The sequence below is a fragment of the Podarcis muralis genome, chromosome 13 (assembly GCF_964188315.1).
Source record: "Podarcis muralis chromosome 13, rPodMur119.hap1.1, whole genome shotgun sequence".
Classification (NCBI taxonomy): domain Eukaryota; kingdom Metazoa; phylum Chordata; class Lepidosauria; order Squamata; family Lacertidae; genus Podarcis; species Podarcis muralis.
The window spans coordinates 568665-592214 of record NC_135667.1 but is presented as its reverse complement, the minus strand read 5'-3'; the positions used below and the strand labels follow the sequence as shown (position 1 = coordinate 592214).

The 23550-nt window shown below is 49.0% G+C and overlaps 4 protein-coding genes across 10 annotated transcripts in view; 1 reads left to right on the top strand and 3 right to left on the bottom strand.

Moving 5' to 3' along the window:
* LOC144325238 (uncharacterized) overlaps positions 1 to 900 on the bottom strand; it is a 74463-nt gene extending 73563 nt beyond the window's left edge. The window contains exon 1 of the mRNA XM_077917864.1: positions 802 to 900. The gene's annotated coding sequence lies outside the window, so the exon portion shown is untranslated. The remainder of the gene's footprint in view (positions 1 to 801) is intronic.
* ARRB2 (arrestin beta 2) overlaps positions 1 to 23550 on the top strand; it is a 233660-nt gene that overhangs the window by 91535 nt on the left and 118575 nt on the right. The window lies entirely within an intron of this gene.
* The window catches only part of LOC114582720 (uncharacterized), a 26639-nt gene continuing 6056 nt past the window's right edge, over positions 2968 to 23550 (bottom strand). The window contains exons 1-4 of one of the 5 annotated variants that reach the window (XM_077917897.1): positions 8094 to 8149; positions 6530 to 6612; positions 5804 to 5930; positions 2968 to 4693 (exon numbers count right to left, since the gene is read on the bottom strand). In XM_077917897.1, the coding sequence (XP_077774023.1) occupies positions 3858 to 4693; positions 5804 to 5816 (849 nt within the window). In that variant the 5' untranslated portion in view covers positions 5817 to 5930; positions 6530 to 6612; positions 8094 to 8149 and the 3' untranslated portion in view covers positions 2968 to 3857. The other 4 variants (XM_077917901.1, XM_077917900.1, XM_077917899.1 and 1 more) reach the window with 4 other exon arrangements.
* Positions 9409 to 18299, bottom strand: LOC114590328 (uncharacterized). 3 transcript variants are annotated; one of them, XM_077917886.1, is made up of 6 exons: positions 17857 to 18299; positions 16141 to 16635; positions 15874 to 15955; positions 15536 to 15618; positions 14299 to 14425; positions 9409 to 12372 (listed from the first exon to the last, which is right to left on the bottom strand). In XM_077917886.1, exons 2-6 carry the CDS (start codon positions 16552 to 16554, stop codon positions 11387 to 11389), a joined length of 1692 nt encoding a protein of 563 aa, XP_077774012.1. In that variant the 5' UTR covers positions 16555 to 16635; positions 17857 to 18299; the 3' UTR covers positions 9409 to 11386. The 3 variants fall into 3 exon arrangements, with proteins under 3 accessions (XP_077774012.1, XP_077774014.1, XP_077774013.1); XM_077917888.1 differs by having other exon boundaries at positions 16153 to 16635; XM_077917887.1 differs by lacking the exon at positions 17857 to 18299 and adding an exon at positions 17339 to 17717.

The window sequence follows — 23550 nt, the reverse complement described above, 5'->3', positions numbered from 1 at the left end:
GAGTCCCATGGACTGCTAGAAGATCAGACCTATCCATTCTTAAGGAAATCAGCCCTGAGTGCTCACTGGAAGGACGGATCCTGAAGCTGAGGCTCCAATACTTTGGCCACCTCATGAGAAGAGAAGACTCCCTGGAAAAGACCCTGATGTTGGGAAAGATGGAGGGCCCAAGGAGAAGGGGACGACAGAGGACGAGAAGGTTGGACGGTGTTCTCGAGGTTACCAGCATGAGTTTGACCAAACTGCAGGAGGCAGTGGAAGACAGGAGGGCCTGGCATGCTCTGATCCAGGGGGTCACGAAGAGGCGGACACAACTAAACGATTAAAAAACAACCTTCTTTCTGTGATTACAAAGGTTGTGTTTTAATCTGGGAATTTGCCCTGAGAATTCAGGAGGGTGGCTGTGTAATTAAGAATGTGACACAGCCGAACCCCCACATCTGCGTCCCTTTGTGGCCAGGGGACTCCATGCTCTGCTTCTGGAGGGATATTTGCCATGCCCTCCATGCGGAGCTGCGCTTGTCGATGGAAAGCAGGGACCAAGTTAGGGGCTGGCTTCCCTCCTGGCATTTCCCCCCCTGGGCTCCAAAGGGCAGCCATGGGTCTGGCTCCTCCGTATCCTGACCAGCCTTTGAGTGGTGGAGATTCCTGCACTGCTCATCTTTGGCCTGGAGGACTCTGGTGGTTCCCTCCCCACCCCCTGGATCCTGTGCCGAGAGGACCCTCTGCTCCCTGATTTGGGGGGGGTCCCCCTTCCCCCTCCCCCCAACGCCCCCTAAGCGAGAAGAGAGAGAGACTCACTCGGTGCAGAAGGCGCCTCCCAGGAGACAACAGCTGCCTCTTGACAGGAAGGGGCTGGACTCTGGAGGACCCGCCCCCGCCTTCCTTCCGGGTCCTCTCTAGGAACCCAGCTCAGTTCCTCCGAACCCGGCTGAACGGCCCAGATGAGATCTCGTTGGAAGAAATCTCGCGGCAGCATTTCTCTCCTCTTCTCTCTTGCCTGCCCCTCCCTTCTGCCCCAGCAATGAGAGCTCAGCCCCCTCAGAGCAGCCCCCCTTTCGAGGCAGAGTGTCAGAAAGGAGCAAGGAGGAGAGAGATGGACAGCTGAGCCCGGGCCGAGTCTGGAGCTGCAGTCCCTCAGAAACGCCACCAGGGGGCTGGAACTGCTCTCTCTGATTGGCTACCCAGAGAGGCGGGGGCGGAGCCAGCCCTTTTGGCGGGAAGATGAGAGGCGCCTTTTCTGAGGGAGTTTGGAGGCTGGAGCTGAGACGGGAGGAAGGAATAATAATAATAATAATAATAATAATAATAATAATAATAATAATAATAATAATAATAATAATAATAATAAAGAAGACTGAGAGGCTGTGTCTGAGGGAGCAGTGGAGCAGTGGCTCTGGTCTGGGTGGAAGATCCGCCCTGAGGAGAATCTCGGGGGCCAGAAGAAGGAGCCTGGGAGCTGAGCGAGGAAGAGGGGCTAGGGGGGAAAGCGAGGCTGAGTCTGAGGGAGAAGTGGCTCTGGCCTGAGGAGAAGAAGGAGAGGGGAAGAGGGGCTGAGTCTGGGGGGAGACGTGGCTCTGGCCTGAGGAGAAGAAGGAGAGAGGAAGAGGGGCTGAGTCGGGGGGGAGACAGGCTCTGGGGGTCTGAGAGAAAGAAGGGGGCCGAGGGATCCCCTGGGTCTGGCGCCCCAAAGAAAACGCCTCAGGAGAGGCATTGCTGAGAGGAGAGAGGGAGGCTGAGGGAAAGGAACCTGGTCTGGGTCAAAAGGATTTAACAGCTACACCTGCCATAACTAAGGAAAGGAGCGAGAGGGAAGTAACAAACACATTTGAGCATTTTCCCACCTTGTCTAGAAACAGGAACATCTATTTACCTGAAGTGTAACACCTCATTTTAGCAACCGAAGTTTAAGGAAAGCTGTGCATATGCTACTGGTCTACCTTATAGGAATGTTATAAAAGCACTTTGAAAAACGCTTCAGAATGCACCACACGGAGGCTGTTTTCCCCCCTGTTGCGCCCACCCCCTCCTGCTCCACCTTCCCTCTGCATTCAAGGGGCACAGCTGGGCCTTTCAGCAACACCCCCCCCTTATTCCCACTGCCACCCCGGAACTCTGACCTGAACACTTCACCCCCAACGTAGCGAAGAATGAGGTGTGAGGTGGAGTACAACTGATTTATTAAAAACAAACACTAATTTCAAGATAACTTGGTGTAGATAAGTTAGGGCTGCCATAAGTCCAGATTTTCCTGGATATTAGATAAATCAATAAAAAAATCAGGATATTTTGGCATTGTCATAACATTTGGGGGGGGTTCCTATAAAAAGCACAACAATGTTAGGGTCTTCCTCAAAAATGCTCAACAGCTTTCAGAGTGTCCTGGTTTTTGCTTTTTGAAATCTGGCAACCCTAACATAAGTGTATGGTTTCAAATCTACCAGTTTTTCTTTTCTTACTTTATTACTACTGTAACAATGGGTATTACAAGGCTATTCCTCTAGTACTGAGTTCAACCTCCAACTGTTTCCTTGCAGGCTTTCTCCACCAGCCTGAGGCCCGGCCCCCTCATCCTGGCTGTGAGTCCTCTAAGACCTTCTCCTGCCTTGCAGGCCTTTCCCCATGTGGCCTAGGAAAGTCCAGACTGACTCCAGCTACAAAAGCTGGGGCCGCTGAACAAACTCTTGGGCTTAGCAGGTTTGTTGTTGCTACAGGTTTTTCTTTCTTTATTTTAGATCTTCTCATGATTTCTGTGGCTATTCTTCAGTGTGATTGTGTATTTTAATGTTTTATTTATTGCTTATGACCATTTTGCTATTTATTTATTTAATCTATTACATTTGTATGACGTCTTTCATCCGAAGATCTCACTGTGTTTCACAACATAAAGATGCAAAATAAAAACACAAAATATGCAATAAAAGAAAGAATAACCCCTTCCCACAAACACATTTGCAAGGACATAGATTTAATTAGAAAGGACATAGGTTTAATTAAGCAAAGCTCTGGTTTTGATGTTGTTACACAAGCATGATTCCCATTTCTCAGCTGCAGCACCCCAAACTCACCCTTTCTGCCTCCTTAAAGGTCAAGGGTCCCCTGACCATTAGGTCCAGTAGTGACTGACTCTGGGGTTGTGGCGCTCATCTCGCTTTATTGGCCGAGGAAGCCGGTGTACAGCTTCCGGGTCATGTGGCCAGCAGGACTAAGCCGCTTCTGGCAAAGCAGAGCAGCGCACGGAAACGCCGTTTACCTTCCCGCTGGAGCGGTACCTATTGATCTACTTGCACTTTGATGTGCTTTTGAACTGTTAGGTGGGCAGGATCAGGGACCGAGCAACGGGAGCTCACCCGTCACGGGGATTCGAATCTGCCTCCTTAGCTAACAGTAATTTAAATGCACTATTATTATTTTGATCCCATGTGTACACAACTTTAAATACAAGCACCAGAACCCTGTGCCTAAACTTAAAGAGACGCACATGCATGCACACTTTCCAAGAGTCTCCTGACAAAGCTAGTGTGGGATAGTGGTTAGAGTGTCAGAATTCAACTTGGCAGACCTGGGTTCAAGTCCCTACTTAGCCATGATGCTCACTGGGGGACCAGGCACTGCTTCACATCTTTCAATATGCGAAGGGCCGTGCCATGGAAGATGGAGTAAACTTGGTTTCTCCTACTCTGGTGGAAGGAGGACCCAAACCCATGGATTTAAAGTAGAAGGAAGGAGATTCTGACTAAACATCAGGAAGAACTTTCTAGCAGCAAGAACTGTTTGACTGTGATAGAAAGTAGTTCAGGTGGTGTGGGACACTCCTGAATTGGAAGGTTTTCAAGCAAAGGTTGGGTGGCCATCTGTCATGAATTCTTTTGTTGAATATCCTTCATTGCAGGGGGTTGGAGAAGATGACTCTCACCATCCAATCCAATGCAACAATCCAATGATTTCTGGGGAATCTGATTCTCCCCGCTGTGAGTTCTTTGATGGGAAGTGAGAAAGGACTCCTGACTAAAACACTCTCCACATTCCAAGCATTTATATGGTCTCTCCATTGTATGAATTATTTGATGGGAAATGAGATGGGAGTCCTGACTAAAACTCCTTCCACATTCCAAGCATTTGTGTGGACTCTCCCAAGTATGAGTTCTTTCATGGGAAGTGAGACTTCCCTTGTGACTGAATCTCATTCCACACTCCAAGCACTGAAACGGTTTCTCCCCTGTGTGGGTTCTCTGATGGGAAATGAGATTATATTTCCAGTTGAAGCTCTTTCCACATTCCAAGCAATGATAAGGATTCTCCTCTGTGTGAATTACTTGATGGGAAGTGAGCTTGGCTCTTTCCTTGAAGCTCTTCCCACATTCCAAGCACTGGTAAGGTTTCTCCCCTGTATGAATTCTCTGATGGGTAGTGAGATTGGCCTGCTGATTGAAGCTCTTCCCACATTCTGAGCACTGATATGGTTTCTCTCCTGTGTGAATTCTCTCATGGACAGTGAGATGAGCCCTCCAACCAAAGCTCTTTCCACACTCCAAGCACTGAAAAGGTTTCTTCCCAATGGGATTCTTCTGATGGGAAGTTGAATGGGAGCTTTGACTGAAGCTCTTTGCACACTCCAAATTTTTATATGGTTTCTCCTCTGTGTGAATTTCATCATGGTCTCCCTTGTTCTCCATTTCCAGTTCATCACCACCTGCAAGAAAGAGAGAGATGAATAGAGGCTCAGCAAGAAATGGAGCCCGCAATTATTGAACAACGCTTATTAATGCTTGTAAGAGAGGAAGAACAGAAGGGAGATAGATGAGAGGACTTACTTCAGGGTTCACTGGCTTTGTTTACTGGCATTCAGGGATATGGGAACCTGAGATTCCAAAAGCCTGGCTCTTTTCTGGAATGGATTTTGTCTGGCCCAATCACCAACTCGGTTCCATCTCTAATGTCAGACATCTCTTTGGTCAAGCAAAACGGACAGAAGCGGTGACTTCCAAGGTGGGGGAGGCTGGCTAGTTCTTGGCTGTTGCCGCTCTGCCAGCAGAGATTCTTATGTGATGATTTAGGATAGCCAGGGCAAAGACACCAGTATCACACTCCCCCTTTGAAGACAGGGAGATGAATTGGGGGTGAACCTCGCATGCTCTGTTTTCAGGGGATATCAGCATAGAATACAATGAAAGTCAAACTAAATAAAAATAAAACAGAGTGGAGAAGTAGGAAAAGAAAGTAGATTGGATAAACAGAAGATGTTGAAGAAGAAAAAGAAAAAAAAAACCACAAAGCCCTCTAACAAGGCTATTTCTTAACTATTATTCTGGAGGAATGGAGGAGCCATGGACTGAAACAGTAAGAAACATTCTGTGATGGCTGAAGTAAACTCTGAGGGGAAACCACCAAGCAACTGGTGACTCATCTGGGGGAAAGATGGAAGGAAAGTAATTGGAAGGACTTTCCTTCCTAAATTAAGGTGGAACATCATGACCAACAGGAAATGGGATTGGGTACAAATTAATGAACATACAATAAAGAATTCCTAATAAGGAACACTCATTGTACTGGACCGGAGGAAGAATTTTCCTGATAGCGAGTGAGAATAAGAATTGGTGGTTTTGCATGCAAAGGAAAATGAACGAACTTGAGTTGTCTGGGAAAACACCACCTAGCAGAATGAGGAATAGCTGGGTATCGTCTTGCAATACAGCTGGATAACCCTCCATTCAAGGTGAGGTGTGAGAATCCCAGATGCTGTAGGTGACGTTGTTCAGAACCATCAAAATCTGGGATATTAAGATCCAACAGGGAGCCTTACCAAGAGCGGCCATGATCCCACAATTCTCCTTTATGACTTCCGTATGCAGAGCTCTCCGGTCAGGATCCAGCAACACCCACTCCTCACCTAGGAAAGGAACAGCGACGTCTTCAAAGGACAGTGAACTCTTTAAAAGAGAGAGAGAAAGGTCCTCCTCTTAGCCAGTATAATGATTATATTACCACAAATTGTTTTCCTGTTTCCTGCCTGTTACCTGCTGTGCTGTTTTAATGGGATTGTTTTGTTTTCCATACATTCTAAGTATGGATGCTTCTTTTAACGTCTTAATGGAATTATTTTATTTTGTGCATTGTTCTGTGTAGGTGGAGGACTCACCCAATGCCCTAAAAACAAGTTCAAGGGGCACATGGGGGGCAGAAGGAAGAAAGGCCAGTTGTGCAACAGATGGGGCTGGTTAGGTGAATCCTGGTTACATTTTTTAATGGTTTGTAAACTAGTGAGGAGCATATTTTAGTATTTCATGATAAGCAGACAAATAAAACAGCAACAATAAATAAATGATGGTAACAACATTCAGAAGAAGAATTAAGGTGAATAAGTTCCGTATTCTCAGCACATAAACCTTCTTCAATAACATTGTCAGTCTTTGTTAAGGGCAGTTTTGACAGAAGCCAAGAAAAAGAGGCGAGAGATTCCTGGGACTTCAGAGGAACCCTGGCTGCCCCACCCCTCCGCCTCTTTCCCCACAAGGCCCCCTTCCCCTACCTGAGCTGGTTCCACAGTCCCTGCTTTCCCTCCGCCACCAAGAAAAGATGGATGAGGAGGTCTTGCCAGCAACCTTATATCTCCTGCAAGAGACAAAGGTAAGTGGGAAGACAGTCTAGTGTCTGGATCAAGGGAAGTAATAGCAGCATTCTATACTGCTTGGGATGCAGGTGGCGCTCTGGGTTCAACCACAGAGCCTAGGACTTGCCGATCAGAAGGTCGGCGGTTCGAATCCCCGCGACAGGGTGAGCTCCCGTTGTTTGGTCCCTGCTTCTGCCAACCTAGCAGTTTGAAAGAACGTCAAGTGAAAGTAGGTAAATAGGTACTGCTCCGGCGGGAAGGTAAACGGCGTTTCCGTGCGCTGCTCTGGTTTGCCAGAAGCAGCTCAGTCATGCTGGCCACATGACCCGGAAGCTGTACGCCGGCTCCCTTGGCCAATAAAGCGAGATGAGCGCCGCAACCCCAGAGTCGGCCACGATTGGACCTAATGGTCAGGGGTCCCTATGCCTTTATACTGCTTGATCAGACCACAGATGGAATTCTTTAGCTACACATGGACAACAATTTAGGAAGGATGTTGACAAGCTGGAACATGTGCAGAGGAGGGTAGCCAAGATGATCAAGCGTCGGGAAGGCAAGCCATATGAGAAATGGTTGAGATGGGGAAAGAGGAACCTGACAGGAGGGGAATTGGCTCGTGGCTTCAAGGAGCTTCTGTCTAAGTCTCTGAGGGTAAGGGGTGCTCAACAATGGAACAGCCTCCCTGCAAAGGCTGGTGGACTCTCCTTCCATGGAGATTTCTAAAGCGTCATGGATGCTTTAGTGGAGATTCTTGCAATGCAGGGAGGTGGACTAGATGACTGGCAGGGTCCCTTCCCACTCTAGAATTCTGTGATTCTATGAAAGGCTCATTTGCTGAGTGCCCTCTGATTTGGGGTTGTGTTGGGCTGTCGTGGATGGGGTGGCGCTGTAGTCTAAACCACAGAGCCTCTTGAGCCTGCTGATTGTAAGGTCGGAGGTTTGAATCTGCGTGACAGGCTGAGCTCCCATTGCTCCGTCCCAGCTCCTGCCAACCTAGCAGGGTTGAAAGCAAGTAGATAAATAGGTACCACTGCAGCAGGAAGGGAAATGGCGTTTCAATGCGCTCTGGCACTCATCACGGTGTTCTGTGGCGCCAGAAGCGGTCTAGTCCTGCTGGCCACCTGACCCTGAATCCTGCCTGGTCAAACGCCGGCTCCCTCAGGCTGAAATCAGCGATGAGAGTCACACCTCAAAGCTGAATTCGACTGGACTTAACCGTCCAGGGGTCCTTTACCCACCTGTACCTCACCTTGCCTGGCTCCTTCATGCGGAATTTTGTGGGTGCCCCAAGGAGTTGGCACAATAAGGAACACAGTTTCATACCTGCGGGGAACTCGCCTCCCGCTCTGCTTTGCAGAAAAGAAGGGCCCAGGACCCTCTGCTCCCTCACTTGGGGGTCCCACGCTGCATAGATTTGGGAGGCCCCCAATGCACCCTCCCCTTCTCCCCAATGCACCGTCTGGGGAAGGGAAAGGAGGCTCACCAGATCCCAGAAGAGAGAGGGCAGATCCCTTCCTCTCAAGGAAGGAAGGCGGAGCGGAGGGAGGGGCTTTGGTTCTGGAGGACCTGCCAGCTTTACCTTCCTTTCCTCCAGTCTAGGAATACAGCTCCGCTCCTCTTAACCCTTGGCCAGCCGATCTTTTTTGTTCTTTTAATCCTTTGGTCCAGGGTGATGGATGTACAGATGGACTCCAGCTACAAAAGCTGAGGCTGCGGATGAGGACAGTGACCATCCTGGCTGTGAGTCACAGGCACTTTTCCAGCTCAAGCTGGCAGACATAGCTCAACGCTCCTCCAAAGACACCCCCACTTTAAAATCACATTTTTAAAAAACCACAACTATCCAATACTAAAAAACCAGCACATAAGAGAGTTCAGCAAATGCCTGGGATTGACACCAAACAGGTGTCAATAGGCAGCTAAAATCAGACTGGGATTTTTGGGTGGGCAAGGAAGATTCTCCATCCATTTTCTCAAACCGCCTGCATTGGAGAAATGTTACTGGTCCACTTTATATGGATGTTTGTTTTTATGAAGTGCTTTGAACACTTCGGAATGTCCCATGAAGAGGTCTAGTTTATCTCCCCATGTTATGCCCCCTTTGCCATCACTCAGAGGTGCTCTGGCAGTGCCCACACCTCCCTGCGCCACCTTCCCACTTTTATTCAAGGGGCCTTTCACCAAACACCCCCTTGATTCCTGGTGCCACCCCACAGAACTCCTATCTGAACACTTCTCCCCCAACATAGCAAGGAATGACGTGTCTTGTGCAGTATAACCGTTTTATTAAAACATAAACAGGAAGTTCAAGGTAACTTTGTGTACATCATGTGCTTTCAGATATGCCTGTTTCTTTTATTTTATTAAAACTGCAAAAGGAGGCTTTATTATGCTGTTCCTCTTCTACTGATCTAACCAACCCTCCTTCACAACTCCCACCCCACTCCAACCTCCAACTGTCTCTCCTGAAGAGGCCAGAAACCACCTTGGCTGAGAGTCCTGGAAGACCATCTCTCTGCAGGTCTTTTTCCACATGGCCTAGGACAGAAGGACCCAGTGCTACAAAGGTTGAGGCTGCTGAAGAGGACAGAGACCACCCTGGCTGTAAGTCTCCAAAACTTCCATCCTTGCAGGCCTTTTCTCATGTAGCCTAAAAGAGTCCAGACTGACTCCAGCTTCAAAAGCTGAGGCTGCCGAACAGACGCTTGGGTTTAGCAGGTTGGGGGGGGGGGGAGTTGTAGCTGTAGGTTTTTGTATATTTTAGAAATTCTCATGATTTATGCGGGTATTCTTCAGTCTGGTTGTGTATTCTAAAGTTTTGTTTATTGTTTATGACTACTTTGCCATTTATTACAATTGTATAATGACTTTCACCAGAAGATCTCAGAGTGCTTCACAGCATAAAAATACAAAATAAAAACACAAGATACATAATAAAAGCAAGAATCAATACAAAAGAATAACAATCTTCCCACAAACACATTTGTAAAGACATACAGTAGTACCTTGGTTCTCAAACGCCTTGGTCTTCAAACAACTTGAAACCCACAAGAAAGGAAGTGTTCCGGTTTGTGAACATTTTTCGGAAGCCAAACATGCTCTGTTTCGAGTGCCCCACTTCCATTTCGAGTGCCCCACTTTCGTTTTGAGTGTTATGCTGAGGTCTGTCTTTTTTTTTGCTATTTATTTTTGCGGCTCTTTTTTTGTGTGCGTTTTAGGGGTTGTTTTTAAAAGTCTGAAATGGATTAATCCATTTTGCATTACTTTCTATGGGAGAGCGCATCTTGGTTTTGGAACGCTTTGGTTTGGGAATGGACTTCCAGAGTGGATAAAGTTCGAGAACCAAGGTAGATGGTTACTCACCCTTTCTGCCCCCCTAGCTAACAGTACCTTAAATGCACTATTATATTATTGTTTTGATACATGTGTAAGGTAAAGTGAAAGGTACCCCTGCCCGTACGGGCCAGTCTTGACAGACTCTAGGGTCTCAAGAGGCCGGGGGCCAGCGCTGTCCGAAGACACTTCCGGGTCACGTGGCCAGCGTGACAAAGCTGCATCTGGCAAGCCAGCGCAGCACACGGAAACGCCGTTTTCCTTCCCGCCAGTAAGGGGTCCCTATTTATCTACTTACACCCAGGGGTGCTTTTGAACTGCCAGGTTGGCAGGCGCTGGGACCGAGCAACGGGAGTGCACCCCGCGGCGGGGATTCGAACCGCCTACCTTTCGATCAGCAAGCCCTAGGCGCTGAGGCTTTTACCCACAGCACCACCCGCGTCCACATGTTGATACATGTGTACACAACTTTAAAAACAAGGACCGGAATACTGCGCCTAAACGTGAAGCAGAAGCGCACAAAGGCACAATTTCTGAGAGTCTCATGACAGAGCTAGTGTGGTATAGTGGTTAGTGTCAGAGTATGACTTGGCAGACCTGGGTTCAAATTCCTACTTGGCCATGAGGCTCACCAGGTGTCCTTGGGGGCCAGGCACTGCTTCACATCCTGACCAAACTCACAGGGTTATTGTCAGGATTAAAAGAAGAGGGGGAGAACCTTGGGGAGAAGGGGTATTTGAATGCAAGAAATGAATTTCAGTAGGGACAAATATCAGGTTCTGCACGTAGGCAGGAATAACATGCATATATTGGAAAAGGATCAAGGCCTCTTAGTAGACCACAAGTTTCTTGTGAGTCAACAGTGAGGTGCAGCAGCAAAAAACCCCAGATAATGCTATTATAGGCTGCATCAACATACAATCATAGAATCATGCAGTTGGAAGGACCCCCAAGGGTCCTCCAGTCCAACCCCTGCAATACAGGAATGTTATGTTGCACACATTCTGTCTCCACAATGGCTTTGATACCTCTGGGGCCAAACCTTTGGAACCAGAGTTCTGGATCGGCTTCATCCCTGACAAGCTGGAATGGGTGCAGAGGAGGGAGACCAAGGGGATCATGGCTCTGGAAACCAAGACTTTGGAGAAATGGTTGAGGGAGCCAGGGTATTTATTATGGAGAAAAGGAGATGGAGAAGGAGATGTGATAGACATCTTCCAACATCGAAAGGGCTGTGCCATGGAAGAGTGAGCGAACTTGCTTTTTTCTGTTCCGGTGGAAGGACACACCAAAGCATTCAAGATACAAGTAGGGGAATCTCATGAAACATCAGGAAGAACTTTCTGACAGCAAGAACTGTTTGCTTGTGGAAACAATAAGTTCAGGTGGTGGTGGACTCTTCTTGAATTGAAGGTTTTCAAGCAAAGGTTGGGTGGCCATCTGTCATGAATTCTTTTGTTGAATATCCTTCATTGCAGGGGGTTGGAGAAGATGACTCTCACCGTCCAATCCAATGCAACAATTCAATGATTCTTGGGGAATCTGATTCTCCCTGCTGTGAGTTCTTTGATGAGACGTGAGAAAAGACTCCTGACTAAAACACTCTCCACATTCCAAGCATTTATACGGTCTCTCCATTGTATGAATTATTTGATGGGAAATGAGATAGGAGTCCTGACTAAAAGTCCTTCCACATTCCAAGCATTTATGTGGGCTCACCCAGGTATGAGTTCTTTGATGGGAAGTGAGACTTCCTTTCTGAGTGAATCTCATTCCACACTCCAAACACTGATAGGGTTTCTCCCCTGTATGAGTTCTTTGGTGGAAAGTGAAAGAGTCACTCCGACTGAAGCTCTTTCCACATTCCAAGCACTGGAATGGTTTCTCCCCTGTATGAATTATTTGATGGGCAGTGAGTTTGATGCTTTCACTGAAACTCTTTCCACATTCCAAGCACTGAAAAGGTTTTGTATGAATTCTTTGATGGGAAGTGAGATTATATTTCCAGTCAAAGCTCTTTCCACATTCCCAGCACTTATATGGTTTCTCCCTTGTATGGATTTTTTGATGGGAAGTGACATAGGCCTTTGTACTGAAGCTCTTCCCGCATTCCAAGCATTGATAAGGTTTCTCTCCTTTATGAATTCTTTGATGGGTAGTGAGATTTTGTTTCATGTTGAAGCTCTTTCCACATTCCAAGCACTGATAGGGTTTCTCCCCTGTGTGAATTCTTTGATGCGCCGTGAGATGGGACCTCTGATGGAAGCTCTTCCCACATTCCAAGCACTGATACGTTTTCTTCCCAATGGGATTTCTTGGATGGGATGAGGAATGAGAGCTCTCTCCACACTCCACATATTGATATGGGTTCTCCACTGTGTGGATTTTGTCATGGATTCGCTGGTTCTTAATTTCTAATTCATCACCACCTGCAACAAAGAGAGGAACAGATCAAAGCCTAAGAAAGAAATGGAGTTCCCAGTGTTCAAAAACCAAGGTTCAGCTTCCGATTGGCTGCAGGAGCTTTCTGCACTCAAGCGGAAGGCACGTCGGACGTTTGGCTTCTGAAAAATGTTCGCAAACTGGGACACTTCCGGGTTTGCAGCGTTTGGTAGCTGATTTGTTTGGCAACTAAGCCATTTGAGAACCAAGTTACCACTGTTTATTATGCCTTTACTGGTTAAAGTAGTGGTTAACATTGAGAACTGTTCAGATTTTGGAGTTATAAGGGCATGATCATAAATTGGGCTGGTACGCATATTTGTGGTATGGAAAAACTGAAAGGCATAAAGCTTTCATGAATCATGTTCTTAGGAAAAACTTATATATAGTTTGGGATAAATGTAAAAACTTGCTGGGAAATAGAAACCATAATGGCAAAATATTATTAGAATGGTAGACAAAACACGAACAGGTCAAATCGCTGATGATACATCGAGCAGTGGATAGATGATATAACATTGAAATGGCAGCATGGGAAAGATTGTGGAATGGAGATTTGAAATTTCCAGCATGTTATGAGTTAAAAGAAAAAGATGTATAGATGGAATTTGACTCCTAGTAACTTAGCTAAAATGTACAAGACCAAATCAAATGCCTGCTGGGAATGTCAAGGGAAGGAAGGTACATTTTTCACATATTGTGTTCCTGTAAGATAGTAAAAGTCTTCGGGGAAATGATTTATAACGAGTTGAAAAAAATGCTGAAAATAATCTTTGTTAAAAAACTGGAAACTTCCCTTTCAGGTATAATGAGAGGAAGGTACCCAAATATCAGGAAAAAACCTGTATATGTATGCTACCACAGCTGCCTGAATGGTATACGCCCAAAGACGGAAAGAAAAAGTACCAACAAAAGACGACTGGCAAGTAAAACTGACGTAACATGCTGAGATTGCCAAACTTGCCAGAAGAATAAGAGATCAACGTGAGATACTTATTTTTCACAGAATGGGGAAATTTTGCTGACTATATAAAGACAAATTGAAAACAATTGAAAATGTTAGCAGGATTGACATAAATATGAGCAATTAGAAATAAGTTAAAGGAAGTATAAGGATACATTTGCAAATAGATTTGAATTGATTATGCAGTAAGAATCGAATATCAAATAAGGAACCCCAGAGTTGGGGGTGGGAGGGAAGTGGCAGAAAATGTAGGCTGAATTTGTTTAGATTTAAATGTTGTTGTTGAAACATTGTAGAATGTAGAAATGAATATATATATGTGAATGAAGGGATGCGGGTGGTGCTGTGGTCTAAACCACTGAGCCCAGGGCTTGCCGATCAGAAGGTCGGCGGTTCAAATCCCCGCGACAGGGTGAGCTCCCGTTGCTCAGTCCCTGCTCCTGCCCACCTACCAGTTCGAAAGCATGTCAAAGTGCAAGTAGATAAATAGGTACTGCTCTGGCGGGAAGGTAAACGGCATTTCCGTGCGCTGCTCTGGTTTCGCCAGAAGCGGCTTAGTCATGCTGGCCACATGACCTGGAAGCTGGACACCAGCTCCCTCGGCCAATAAAGGGAGATGAGCGCCGCAACCCCACAGTCGGCCACGACTGGACCTAATGGTCAGGGGTCCTTTACATTTTAAAAATGAAGCCTCCTTTTAAAAGGTTTGGGCAGTTCAGAGCAGCCTGATCTCTGTTTAAGGTAAAGGGACCCCTGACAACTAAGATCTCTGTTTAGAAAGGCGTAATTGGAGGAAGTATATTCCCAGACCAAACAGTCCTCCATTCAAGGTGACTTGTGGAGGTGTTGGAAGCCCAGCTGCTGAAGGCAGCGCTATTGAGCTCCATCACAATAGAGATATATGTATGGAATTTCAGAACAGATCTCAGGATCCAACTAGGAGCCTTACCGAGAGAGGCCAGGATACCACGATTCTCCTCTGTAACCTCCTTATGCAGAGCTCTCTGGGCAGGATCCAGCAACGCCCACTCCTCAGCCGTGAAACAAACAGTGACATCTTCAAAGCACACTAGACCCTAAAAGGAAATAAAAAGGTCCATATTTGCAATGTATTCCATGTTCAGGCAAAGGTCATTCTTGCCACGGTTACCAGATGAGTTATGAATTCTTTGTTTCCTGACTGTACAGGTTAAGTAGAGCCAGTCCTGGGGTCACAGGTTCTGTCTGTCTTGTGGTCAAAGAGATCTTTGCAAAAACCTTTTGCCAGAACTCATCTATTTTTGGACACACCCACCACATGTGTTGGCAGTGCTATTTTTCAGGAAAGGAGGTGTCAGAACTTAACAGGAACATCTCCTTTGTTCTCTTATAAAGGTAAAAAAGGCAAATGACCAGTTATAATTGCTATATTTCTGTTCTTGCTTAATCTCGTGGCTAAGAGCCTACATAGCCCTACAGATAGAGCTCCCGTAAGGAGCTAAATGGAGACACATCCATCACAACTTGGGTCCCGTTGTAAAACCAGGGCACAATGACGCTGCTCGATGTGTATGTTATTTGAGTCCCTCAAGGTCAGAGCAAGCATTTGGCCAATTGTGCATGATGACCTTTGAAATTTGAGGCCTCAAAAATGATTTCCATTCCCCCGCTGCCACAGCAGCACTTCTCCTTGTTGGAGCGAGGGAGTCATGTTCTGTCTGGCCACCCAAGTTCACAGCTGGGCTCCCCTCACTCGTTCCCTGACTTCAGCCTAGGGGTGGAGTGGATCCCATGCAAAACATCGGATAAGTCCGAGTTCTTCGATGCGTTATCCCTCGCATTGTTGTTGTTGTTCCCAAGGGTCCTGACTTGCCTCAGGTGCTTGGTTCCCTGCTGCCCTACATTCAGAACAGACGCAGTCACGCCTTTAAGCAGTGGATCAGCGCCACTGTATTAGATGGCTTGCTAACTGCTGAGAAGCCGATTTTAGTGCCCAGTGATAAATATAAAAAATGAAACTGCGAGGACTGAGAAATAACACTAGTGTCATTCTAAGTTGAGGGGACTGTTCCTTATTCTCAGCAGATAAAACATTATGGGATGGCATTTTCTGAAGAGCTGCTGTGACAGAAGCAAAGAGTGTCTCAGAAACACCCTGTCTCTCCCCCCCCCCCCGCCTCTTTCCCCCCAAGACTCCTTCTTCCTACCTGATCCGGTTCCTCAGCCGCTGCTTCCCCTCCACCAGGATGAAGAGATGCAGGAGGAGGTCTTGCCGGCATCCTTCTTTCACCTGCGAGAGACAAAGGGAAGTGGGGAGACAGGAGTGCAGGATGCTTCTCTCAGAGGTGAAGCAGTGCATCTCTAACTACAGATTAAGAAATACCCCCCTATACCTATTTCATATTTAATTGTGCAAAATTATTTATCAGGCTCCTCTGGGCTCAGGGCCTCAAGTGTCTTCCCCAAAAAGATCAAAAGAACCACTAGATTACTTTCAACACCAACAGAATGGGACCAAACTGAGAAAATACTCCTTCCTTCTTACCCAGTGGCTTATCTCTGGTGTCCAACAGAGACTTCTCTACTTCAGAGGAATCAGGACCCATTTCAGCAAACGGATCCTTTCCCTGAAACAGCAACAAGGATTCAAAACAGAGACGGGGAAAAGAATCAGAATAGGAATGGCAGAGACAAAAACTTTAGCAGCATCTGATATCCTTCCTTGGATGTTTCCGAAAAAGGATGGGATTTAGGGACCCGTTCCCTCTTGTTTGGAGCCCCTTGGGAGCATCCAGAGGAAAGTCTCTCTCACCTGCTTCTCCGCCTGCTTCCTCTCCTCTGCCTGACTCAGGAGGAAACCTTCGGCCAGGGCCACTGCCTGGGAACTGGTCTCTGCTCCGCATTCCCTCACCCAGCTCTCCATCTCCGCTGGAAGGACAGCCAGGAACTGCTCCAAGATCACCAGGTCCAGCATCTCAGCTTTCGTGTGCCTTTCTGGCTTCAGCCATTGATGGTCAAGGTGGTAGAGTCGGCTGCAAACCTCTCGGGGTCCTTCGGCCTCCTGGTGACAGGACTGCCTCAACTGCCGGCTCTGCGCCTCTGAGCGAAGGGGGTCCTCCTCTCCCAGGAGCTTCTGCCCAGAGCCTTCCCAGAATCCTGCACTGCTTCCTGTTTCCATGGCCTGGCCTCTTTCTGCTTCAGGGCCAGCTGAGTCTTGCTCATCCATCTGTGCTCTCAGGAAGCCTCCAAGAGACAGGAAGGATCCCCTTGGTTCTCTGCCAAGTTCTGTTCTTCGGGATTAGAGGTGCTAAAAAATCAAACAAAGAAAAAGCATTGTTCTGTTATAAAATCACAACACGGACAAGAGGAGAAAAATGTTCCCTGAGCAAGTGAGGATGAGTCTCGCTAGGAACCAAGGCTGGACTATGAGCTTTGCTTAAGAAGAGAAAGGAGAAGTAATGCTCTTGCCCTCCTAGAAGGAAAGTGACCGTCCCAGATGTGCAGGAAAGTGAAGGGATTTCTGTGAAATGAATCAGCCTGCCTGTCAGTGTTTGCAGTCAAGGAATAAAGTCAGAACGGTGAGTGACAAGTGAGTCATTTGGACCAAGTGTAACGTGGAAACCAGGCTATAGCGAGGAGTTCCCACCTCCTCAAGACAAACTACTGAGATGGGGTCCTTTTTCCCTTGTTCTGAGGGCCAGATCCTCATCTGGAAAACGCCCTGAGGGCCAAGTGGGTGAGGCCAAAGGACAGTACAGTGGTACCTCAGGTTACATACGCTTCAGGTTACAGACTCCGCTGACCCAGAAATATTACCTTGGGTTAAGTACTTTGCTTCAGGATGAGAACAGAAATAGTGCTGCAGCGGTGCAGCAGCAGGAGGAGGCCCCATTAGCTAAAGTGGTGCTTCAGGTTAAGAGCAGTTTCAGGTTAAGAACGGACCTCTGGAATGAATTAAGTATATAACCTGAGGTACCACTGTACTCAAGAGGAGGTAAAGTAGGACCTACCTGCTTTCTGTGATTGTAAGTTGTTTTAAACTGTTTTAAATGTTGTGTTTTAATCCTGAAATATGCCCTGGGAATTCAGGATGGTGGCTGTGTTATTAATAATGTGACACAGCACAACCCCCACATCTGTGTGGGGTCCTTCTGGATGAGTCCCTTTGTGGCCAGGGGACTCCATGCTCTGCTTCTGGGGGGATATTTGCCATGCCCTCCATGCGGAGCTGCGCTTGAAGATGACTCGGAAATCGATGGAAAGCAGGGACCAAGTTAGGGGCTGGCTTCCCTCCTGGCATTTCCCCCCCTGGGCTCCAAAGGGCAGCCATGGGTCTGGCTCCTCCGTATCCTGACCAGCCTTTGAGTGGTGGAGATTCCTGCACTGCTCATCTTTGGCCTGGAGGACTCTGGTGGTTCCCTCCCCACCCCCTGGATCCTGTGCCGAGAGGACCCTCTGCTCCCTGATTTGGGGGGTCCCCCTCCCCTTCCCCCCAACGCCCCCTAAGCGGGAAGAGAGAGAGACTCACTCGGTGCAGAAGGCGCCTCCGAGGAGACAACAGCTGCCTCCTCGGACAGGAAGGGCCTCTGGAGGACCCGCCCCCGCCTTCCTTCCGGGTCCTCTCTAGGAACCCAGCTCAGTTCCTCTTAACCCTTGGCCAGCCGAGCTCACCCAGCTGCGGCCCCTGTCCCTCCCCATCGCCACTCCTTTTATGCGGGAGGGGGGAATAATCAGAAAACAGGTTCTATTAAAGGATAAGGGAGTTTTGTAACAGAAGAAGAACATTTTATACGCCATTTCCTCCCTGGGTTCTTTTCTCTCTTCTTCTCTGCCTGCCCCTCCCTTCTCCCCCAGCAAGAGGGCCAAGTCCCAGGCGCCTTTCCGGCTCCAGGGGAGACAGAGCTCAGCCCCCCTCAGAGCAGCCCCCCTTTCAAGGCACAGTGTCAGAAAGGAGCAATACTAAGCAGTGTGTCTGAGAGAGACAGAGGAGGTGGAGAGAAAAACAGCTGAGCCCGGGCCGAGTCTGGTGGCGCAGTCTGATTGGCTACCGAGACACCAGCCCTTTTGGCGGGAAGATGAGAGGCGCCTTTTCTGAGGGAGTTTTGAGGCTGGAGCAGAGAAGGGAGGAAGGGAGGAGGAGGAGGAGAGGCTGAGTCTAAGGGAGAAGTGGCTCTGGCCTGAGGAGAAGGAGAGGGGAAGAGGGGCTGAGTCGGGGGGAGAAGTGGCTCTGGCCTGAGGAGAATCTTGGGGCCAGAAAAAGGAGAGAGGAAGAGGGGCTGAGTCTGAGGGAGAAGTGCCTCTGGCCTGAGGAGAAGAAGGAGAGAGGAAGAGGGGCTGAGTCTGAGGGAGAAGTGGCTCTGGCCTGAGGAGAAGAAGGAGAGAGGAAGAGGGGCTGAGTCTGAGGGAGAAGTGGCTCTGGCCTGAGGAGAAGAAGGAGAGAGGAAGAGGGGCTGAGTCTGGGGGAGAAGTGGCTCTGGCCTGAGGAGAAGAAGGAGAGGGGAAGAGGGGCTGAGTCTGAGGGAGAAGTGGCTCTGGCCTGAGGAGAAGAAGGAGAGAGGAAGAGGGGCTGAGTCTGAGGGAGAAGTGGCTCTGGCCTGAGGAGAAGAAGGAGAGAGGAAGAGGGGCTGAGTCTGGGGGAGAAGTGGCTCTGGCCTGAGGAGAAGAAGGAGAGGAGGAGAGGGGCTGAGTCTGAGGGAGAAGTGGCTCTGGCCTGAGGAGAAGAAGGAGAGGGGAAGAGGGGCTGAGTCGGGGGGGGGGGAGAAGTGGCTCTGGCCTGAGGAGAAGAAGGAGAGAGGAAGAGGGGCTGAGTCTGAGGGAGAAGTGGCTCTGGCCTGAGGAGAAGAAGGAGAGAGGAAGAGGGGCTGAGTCTGAGGGAGAAGTGGCTCTGGCCTGAGGAGAAGAAGGAGAGGGGAAGAGGGGCTGAGTCTGAGGGAGAAGTGGCTCTGGCCTGAGGAGAAGAAGGAGAGAGGAAGAGGGGCTGAGTCTGAGGGAGAAGTGGCTCTGGCCTGAGGAGAAGAAGGAGAGAGGAAGAGGGGCTGAGTCTGAGGGAGAAGTGGCTCTGGCCTGAGGAGAAGAAGGAGAGAGGAAGAGGGGCTGAGTCTGAGGGAGAAGTGGCTCTGGCCTGAGGAGAAGAAGGAGAGAGGAAGAGGGGCTGAGTCTGAGGGAGAAGTGGCTCTGGCCTGAGGAGAAGAAGGAGAGAGGAAGAGGGGCTGAGTCTGAGGGAGAAGTGGCTCTGGCCTGAGGAGAAGAAGGAGAGGGGAAGAGGGGCTGAGTCTGAGGGAGAAGTGGCTCTGGCCTGAGGAGGAGGAGAGAGGAAGAGGGGCTGAGTCTGAGGGAGAAGTGGCTCTGGCCTGAGGAGAAGAAGGAGAGAGGAAGAGGGGCTGAGTCTGAGGGAGAAGTGGCTCTGGCCTGAGGAGAAGAAGGAGAGGGGAAGAGGGGCTGAGTCGGGGGGAGAAGTGGCTCTGGCCTGAGGAGAAGAAGGAGAGAGGAAGAGGGGCTGAGTCTGGGGGAGAAGTGGCTCTGGCCTGAGGAGAAGAAGGAGAGGGGAAGAGGGGCTGAGTCTGAGGGAGAAGTGGCTCTGGCCTGAGGAGAAGAAGGAGAGGGGAAGAGGGGCTGAGTCTGAGGGAGAAGTGGCTCTGGCCTGAGGAGAAGAAGGAGAGGGGAAGAGGGGCTGAGTCTGAGGGAGAAGTGGCTCTGGCCTGAGGAGGAGAAGGAGAGAGGAAGAGGGGCTGAGTCGGGGGGGAGAAGTGGCTCTGGCCTGAGGAGAAGAAGGAGAGGGGAAGAGGGGCTGAGTCGGGGGGAGAAGTGGCTCTGGCCTGAGGAGAAGAAGGAGAGAGGAAGAGGGGCTGAGTCTGAGGGAGAAGTGGCTCTGGCCTGAGGAGAAGAAGGAGAGGGGAAGAGGGGCTGAGTCTGAGGGAGAAGTGGCTCTGGCCTGAGGAGAAGAAGGAGAGGGGAAGAGGGGCTGAGTCTGAGGGAGAAGTGGCTCTGGCCTGAGGAGAAGAAGGAGAGAGGAAGAGGGGCTGAGTCTGAGGGAGAAGTGGCTCTGGCCTGAGGAGAAGAAGGAGAGGGGAAGAGGGGCTGAGTCTGGGGGAGAAGTGGCTCTGGCCTGAGGAGAAGAAGGAGAGAGGAAGAGGGGCTGAGTCTGAGGGAGAAGTGGCTCTGGCCTGAGGAGAAGAAGGAGAGGGGAAGAGGGGCTGAGTCGGGGGGAGAAGTGGCTCTGGCCTGAGGAGAAGAAGGAGAGAGGAAGAGGGGCTGAGTCAGAGGGAGAAGTGGCTCTGGCCTGAGGAGAAGGAGAGAGGAAGAGGGGCTGAGTCTGAGGGAGAAGTGGCTCTGGCCTGAGGAGAAGGAGAGAGGAAGAGGGGCTGAGTCTGGGGGAGAAGTGGCTCTGGCCTGAGGAGAAGAAGGAGAGGGGAAGAGGGGCTGAGTCTGAGGGAGAAGTGGCTCTGGCCTGAGGAGAAGGAGGAGAGAGGAAGAGGGGCTGAGTCTGAGGGAGAAGTGGCTCTGGCCTGAGGAGAAGAAGGAGAGAGGAAGAGGGGCTGAGTCTGAGGGAGAAGTGGCTCTGGCCTGAGGAGAAGAAGGAGAGGGGAAGAGGGGCTGAGTCTGGGGGAGAAGTGGCTCTGGCCTGAGGAGAAGAAGGAGAGAGGAAGAGGGGCTGAGTCGGGGGGAGAAGTGGCTCTGGCCTGAGGAGAAGAAGGAGAGGGGAAGAGGGGCTGAGTCTGAGGGAGAAGTGGCTCTGGCCTGAGGAGAAGAAGGAGAGGGGAAGAGGGGCTGAGTCTGAGGGAGAAGTGGCTCTGGCCTGAGGAGAAGAAGGAGAGAGGAAGAGGGGCTGAGTCTGAGGGAGAAGTGGCTCTGGCCTGAGGAGAAGAAGGAGAGGGGAAGAGGGGCTGAGTCTGAGGGAGAAGTGGCTCTGGCCTGAGGAGAAGAAGGAGAGGGGAAGAGGGGCTGAGTCTGAGGGAGAAGTGGCTCTGGCCTGAGGAGAAGAAGGAGAGAGGAAGAGGGGCTGAGTCTGAGGAAGAAGTGGCTCTGGCCTGAGGAGAAGAAGGAGAGGGGAAGAGGGGCTGAGTCTGGGGGGGGGGAGAGAGGCTCTGGGGGTCTGAGAGAAAGAAGGGGGCCGAGGGATCCCCTGGGTCTGGCGCCCAAAAGAAAACGCCTCAGGAGGGGCATTGCTGAGAGGAGAGAGGGAGGCTGAGGGAAAGGAACCTGGTCTGGGTCAAAAGGATTGAACTGCTACACCTCCATAACTAAGGAAAGGACCGAGGGAAAAGTAACAGAAACCAATTTGAGCATTTTCCCACCCAGTCTAGAAACAGGAACATCAATTTACCTGAAGTGTAACAGCTCATTTGAGCAACTGAAGTTTAAGGAAAGCTGTGCATATGCTACTGGTCTACCTTATAGGAATGTTATAAAAGCACTTTGAAAAAGGCTTCAGAATGCGCCATGCGGAGGCTGTTTCCCCCCCATGTTGCGCCCACCCCCTCCTGCTCCCTCTTCCCTCTGCATTCAAGGGGCACAGATGGGCCTTTCAGCAAACCCCCCCTTATTCCCACTGCCACCCCAGAACTCTGAACACTTCACCCCCAACCTAGCGAAGAATGAGGTGTGAGGTGGAGTACAACTGATTTATTAAAAACAAACACTAATTTCAAGATAACTAGGTGTAGATAAGTTAGGGCTTCCGTAGGTCCAGATTTTCCTCGATCTTGGCATTGTCATAAAATGGGGGGTGGTCCTAAAAAAAGCACAACAATGTTGAGGTCTTACTAAAAAATGCTCAACAGCTTTCGGGGTATCCTGGTTTTTACTTTTTGAAATATAATAATAATAATAATAATAATAATAATAATAATAATAATAATAATAATAATAATAATTTATTATTTGTACCCCGCACATCTGGCTGGGTTTCCCCAGCCACTCTGGGCGGCTTCCAACAAAGATCAAAAATACACTAATAAGTGTATGGTTTCAAATCTTCCAGTTTTTTCTTTTCTTTCTTTTCTTAAGGTAAAGGTAAAGATACCCCTGCCCGTACGGGCCAGTCTTGACAGACTCTAGGGTTGTGCGCCCATCCTATAGTACTGATTTCAACCTCCAACTGTTTCCTTGCAGGCTTTCTCCACCGGCCTGAGGCCCAGCCCCCTCATCTAAGTCCTTCTCCTACTTTGCAGGCCTTTCCCCATGTGGCCTAGGAAAGTCCAGACTGACTCCAGCTACAAAAGCTGGGGCTGCTGAACAAACTCTTGGGCTTAGCAGGTTTGTTGTTGCTACAGGTTTTTCTTTCTTTATTTTAGATCTTCTCGTGATTTATGTGGCTATTCTTCAGTGTGATTGTGTATTTTAATGTTTTATTTATTGCTTATGACCATTTTGCTATTTATTTATTTAATCTATTACATTTGTATGACGTCTTTCATCCGAAGATCTCACTGTGTTTCACAACATAAAGATGCAAAATAAAAACACAAAATATGTAATAAAAGAAAGAATAACCCCTTCCCCCAAACACATTTGGAAGGACATAGATTTAATTAGAAAGGACATAGGTTTAATTAAGCAAAGCTCTGGTTTTGATGTTGTTACACAAGCATGATTCCCATTTCTCAGCTGCAGCACCCCAAACTCACCCTTTCTGCCTCCTTAAAGGTCAAGGGTCCCCTGACCATTAGGTCCAGTAGTGAATGACTCTGGGGTTGCGGCGCTCATCTCGCTTTATTGGCCGAGGGAGCCGGCGTACAGCTTCCGGGTCATGTGGCCAGCAGGACTAAGCCGCTTCTGGCGAACCAGAGCAGCACACGGAAACGCCGTTTACCTTCCCGCTGGAGCGGTACCTATTGATCTACTTGCACTTTGATGTGCTTTCAAACTGCTAGGTGGGCAGGATCAGGGACCGAGCAACGGGAGCTCACCTCGCCGAGGGGATTCGAATCTGCCTCCTTAGCTAACAGTAATTTAAATGCACTATTATTATTTTGATCCCATGTGTACACGTTAAATACAAGCACCAGAACCCTGTGCCTAAACTTAAAGAGACACACATGCATGCATGCTTTCCAAGAGTCTCATGACAAAGCTAGTGTGGTGTAGTGGTTAGAGTGTCAGAATATGACTTGGCAGTCCTGGGTTCAAGTCCCTACTTAGCCATGATGCTCACTGGGGGACCAGGCACTGCTTCACATCTTTCAATATGGTGGCTAGCCCTCCAAGGCTAGTAAAACAATCG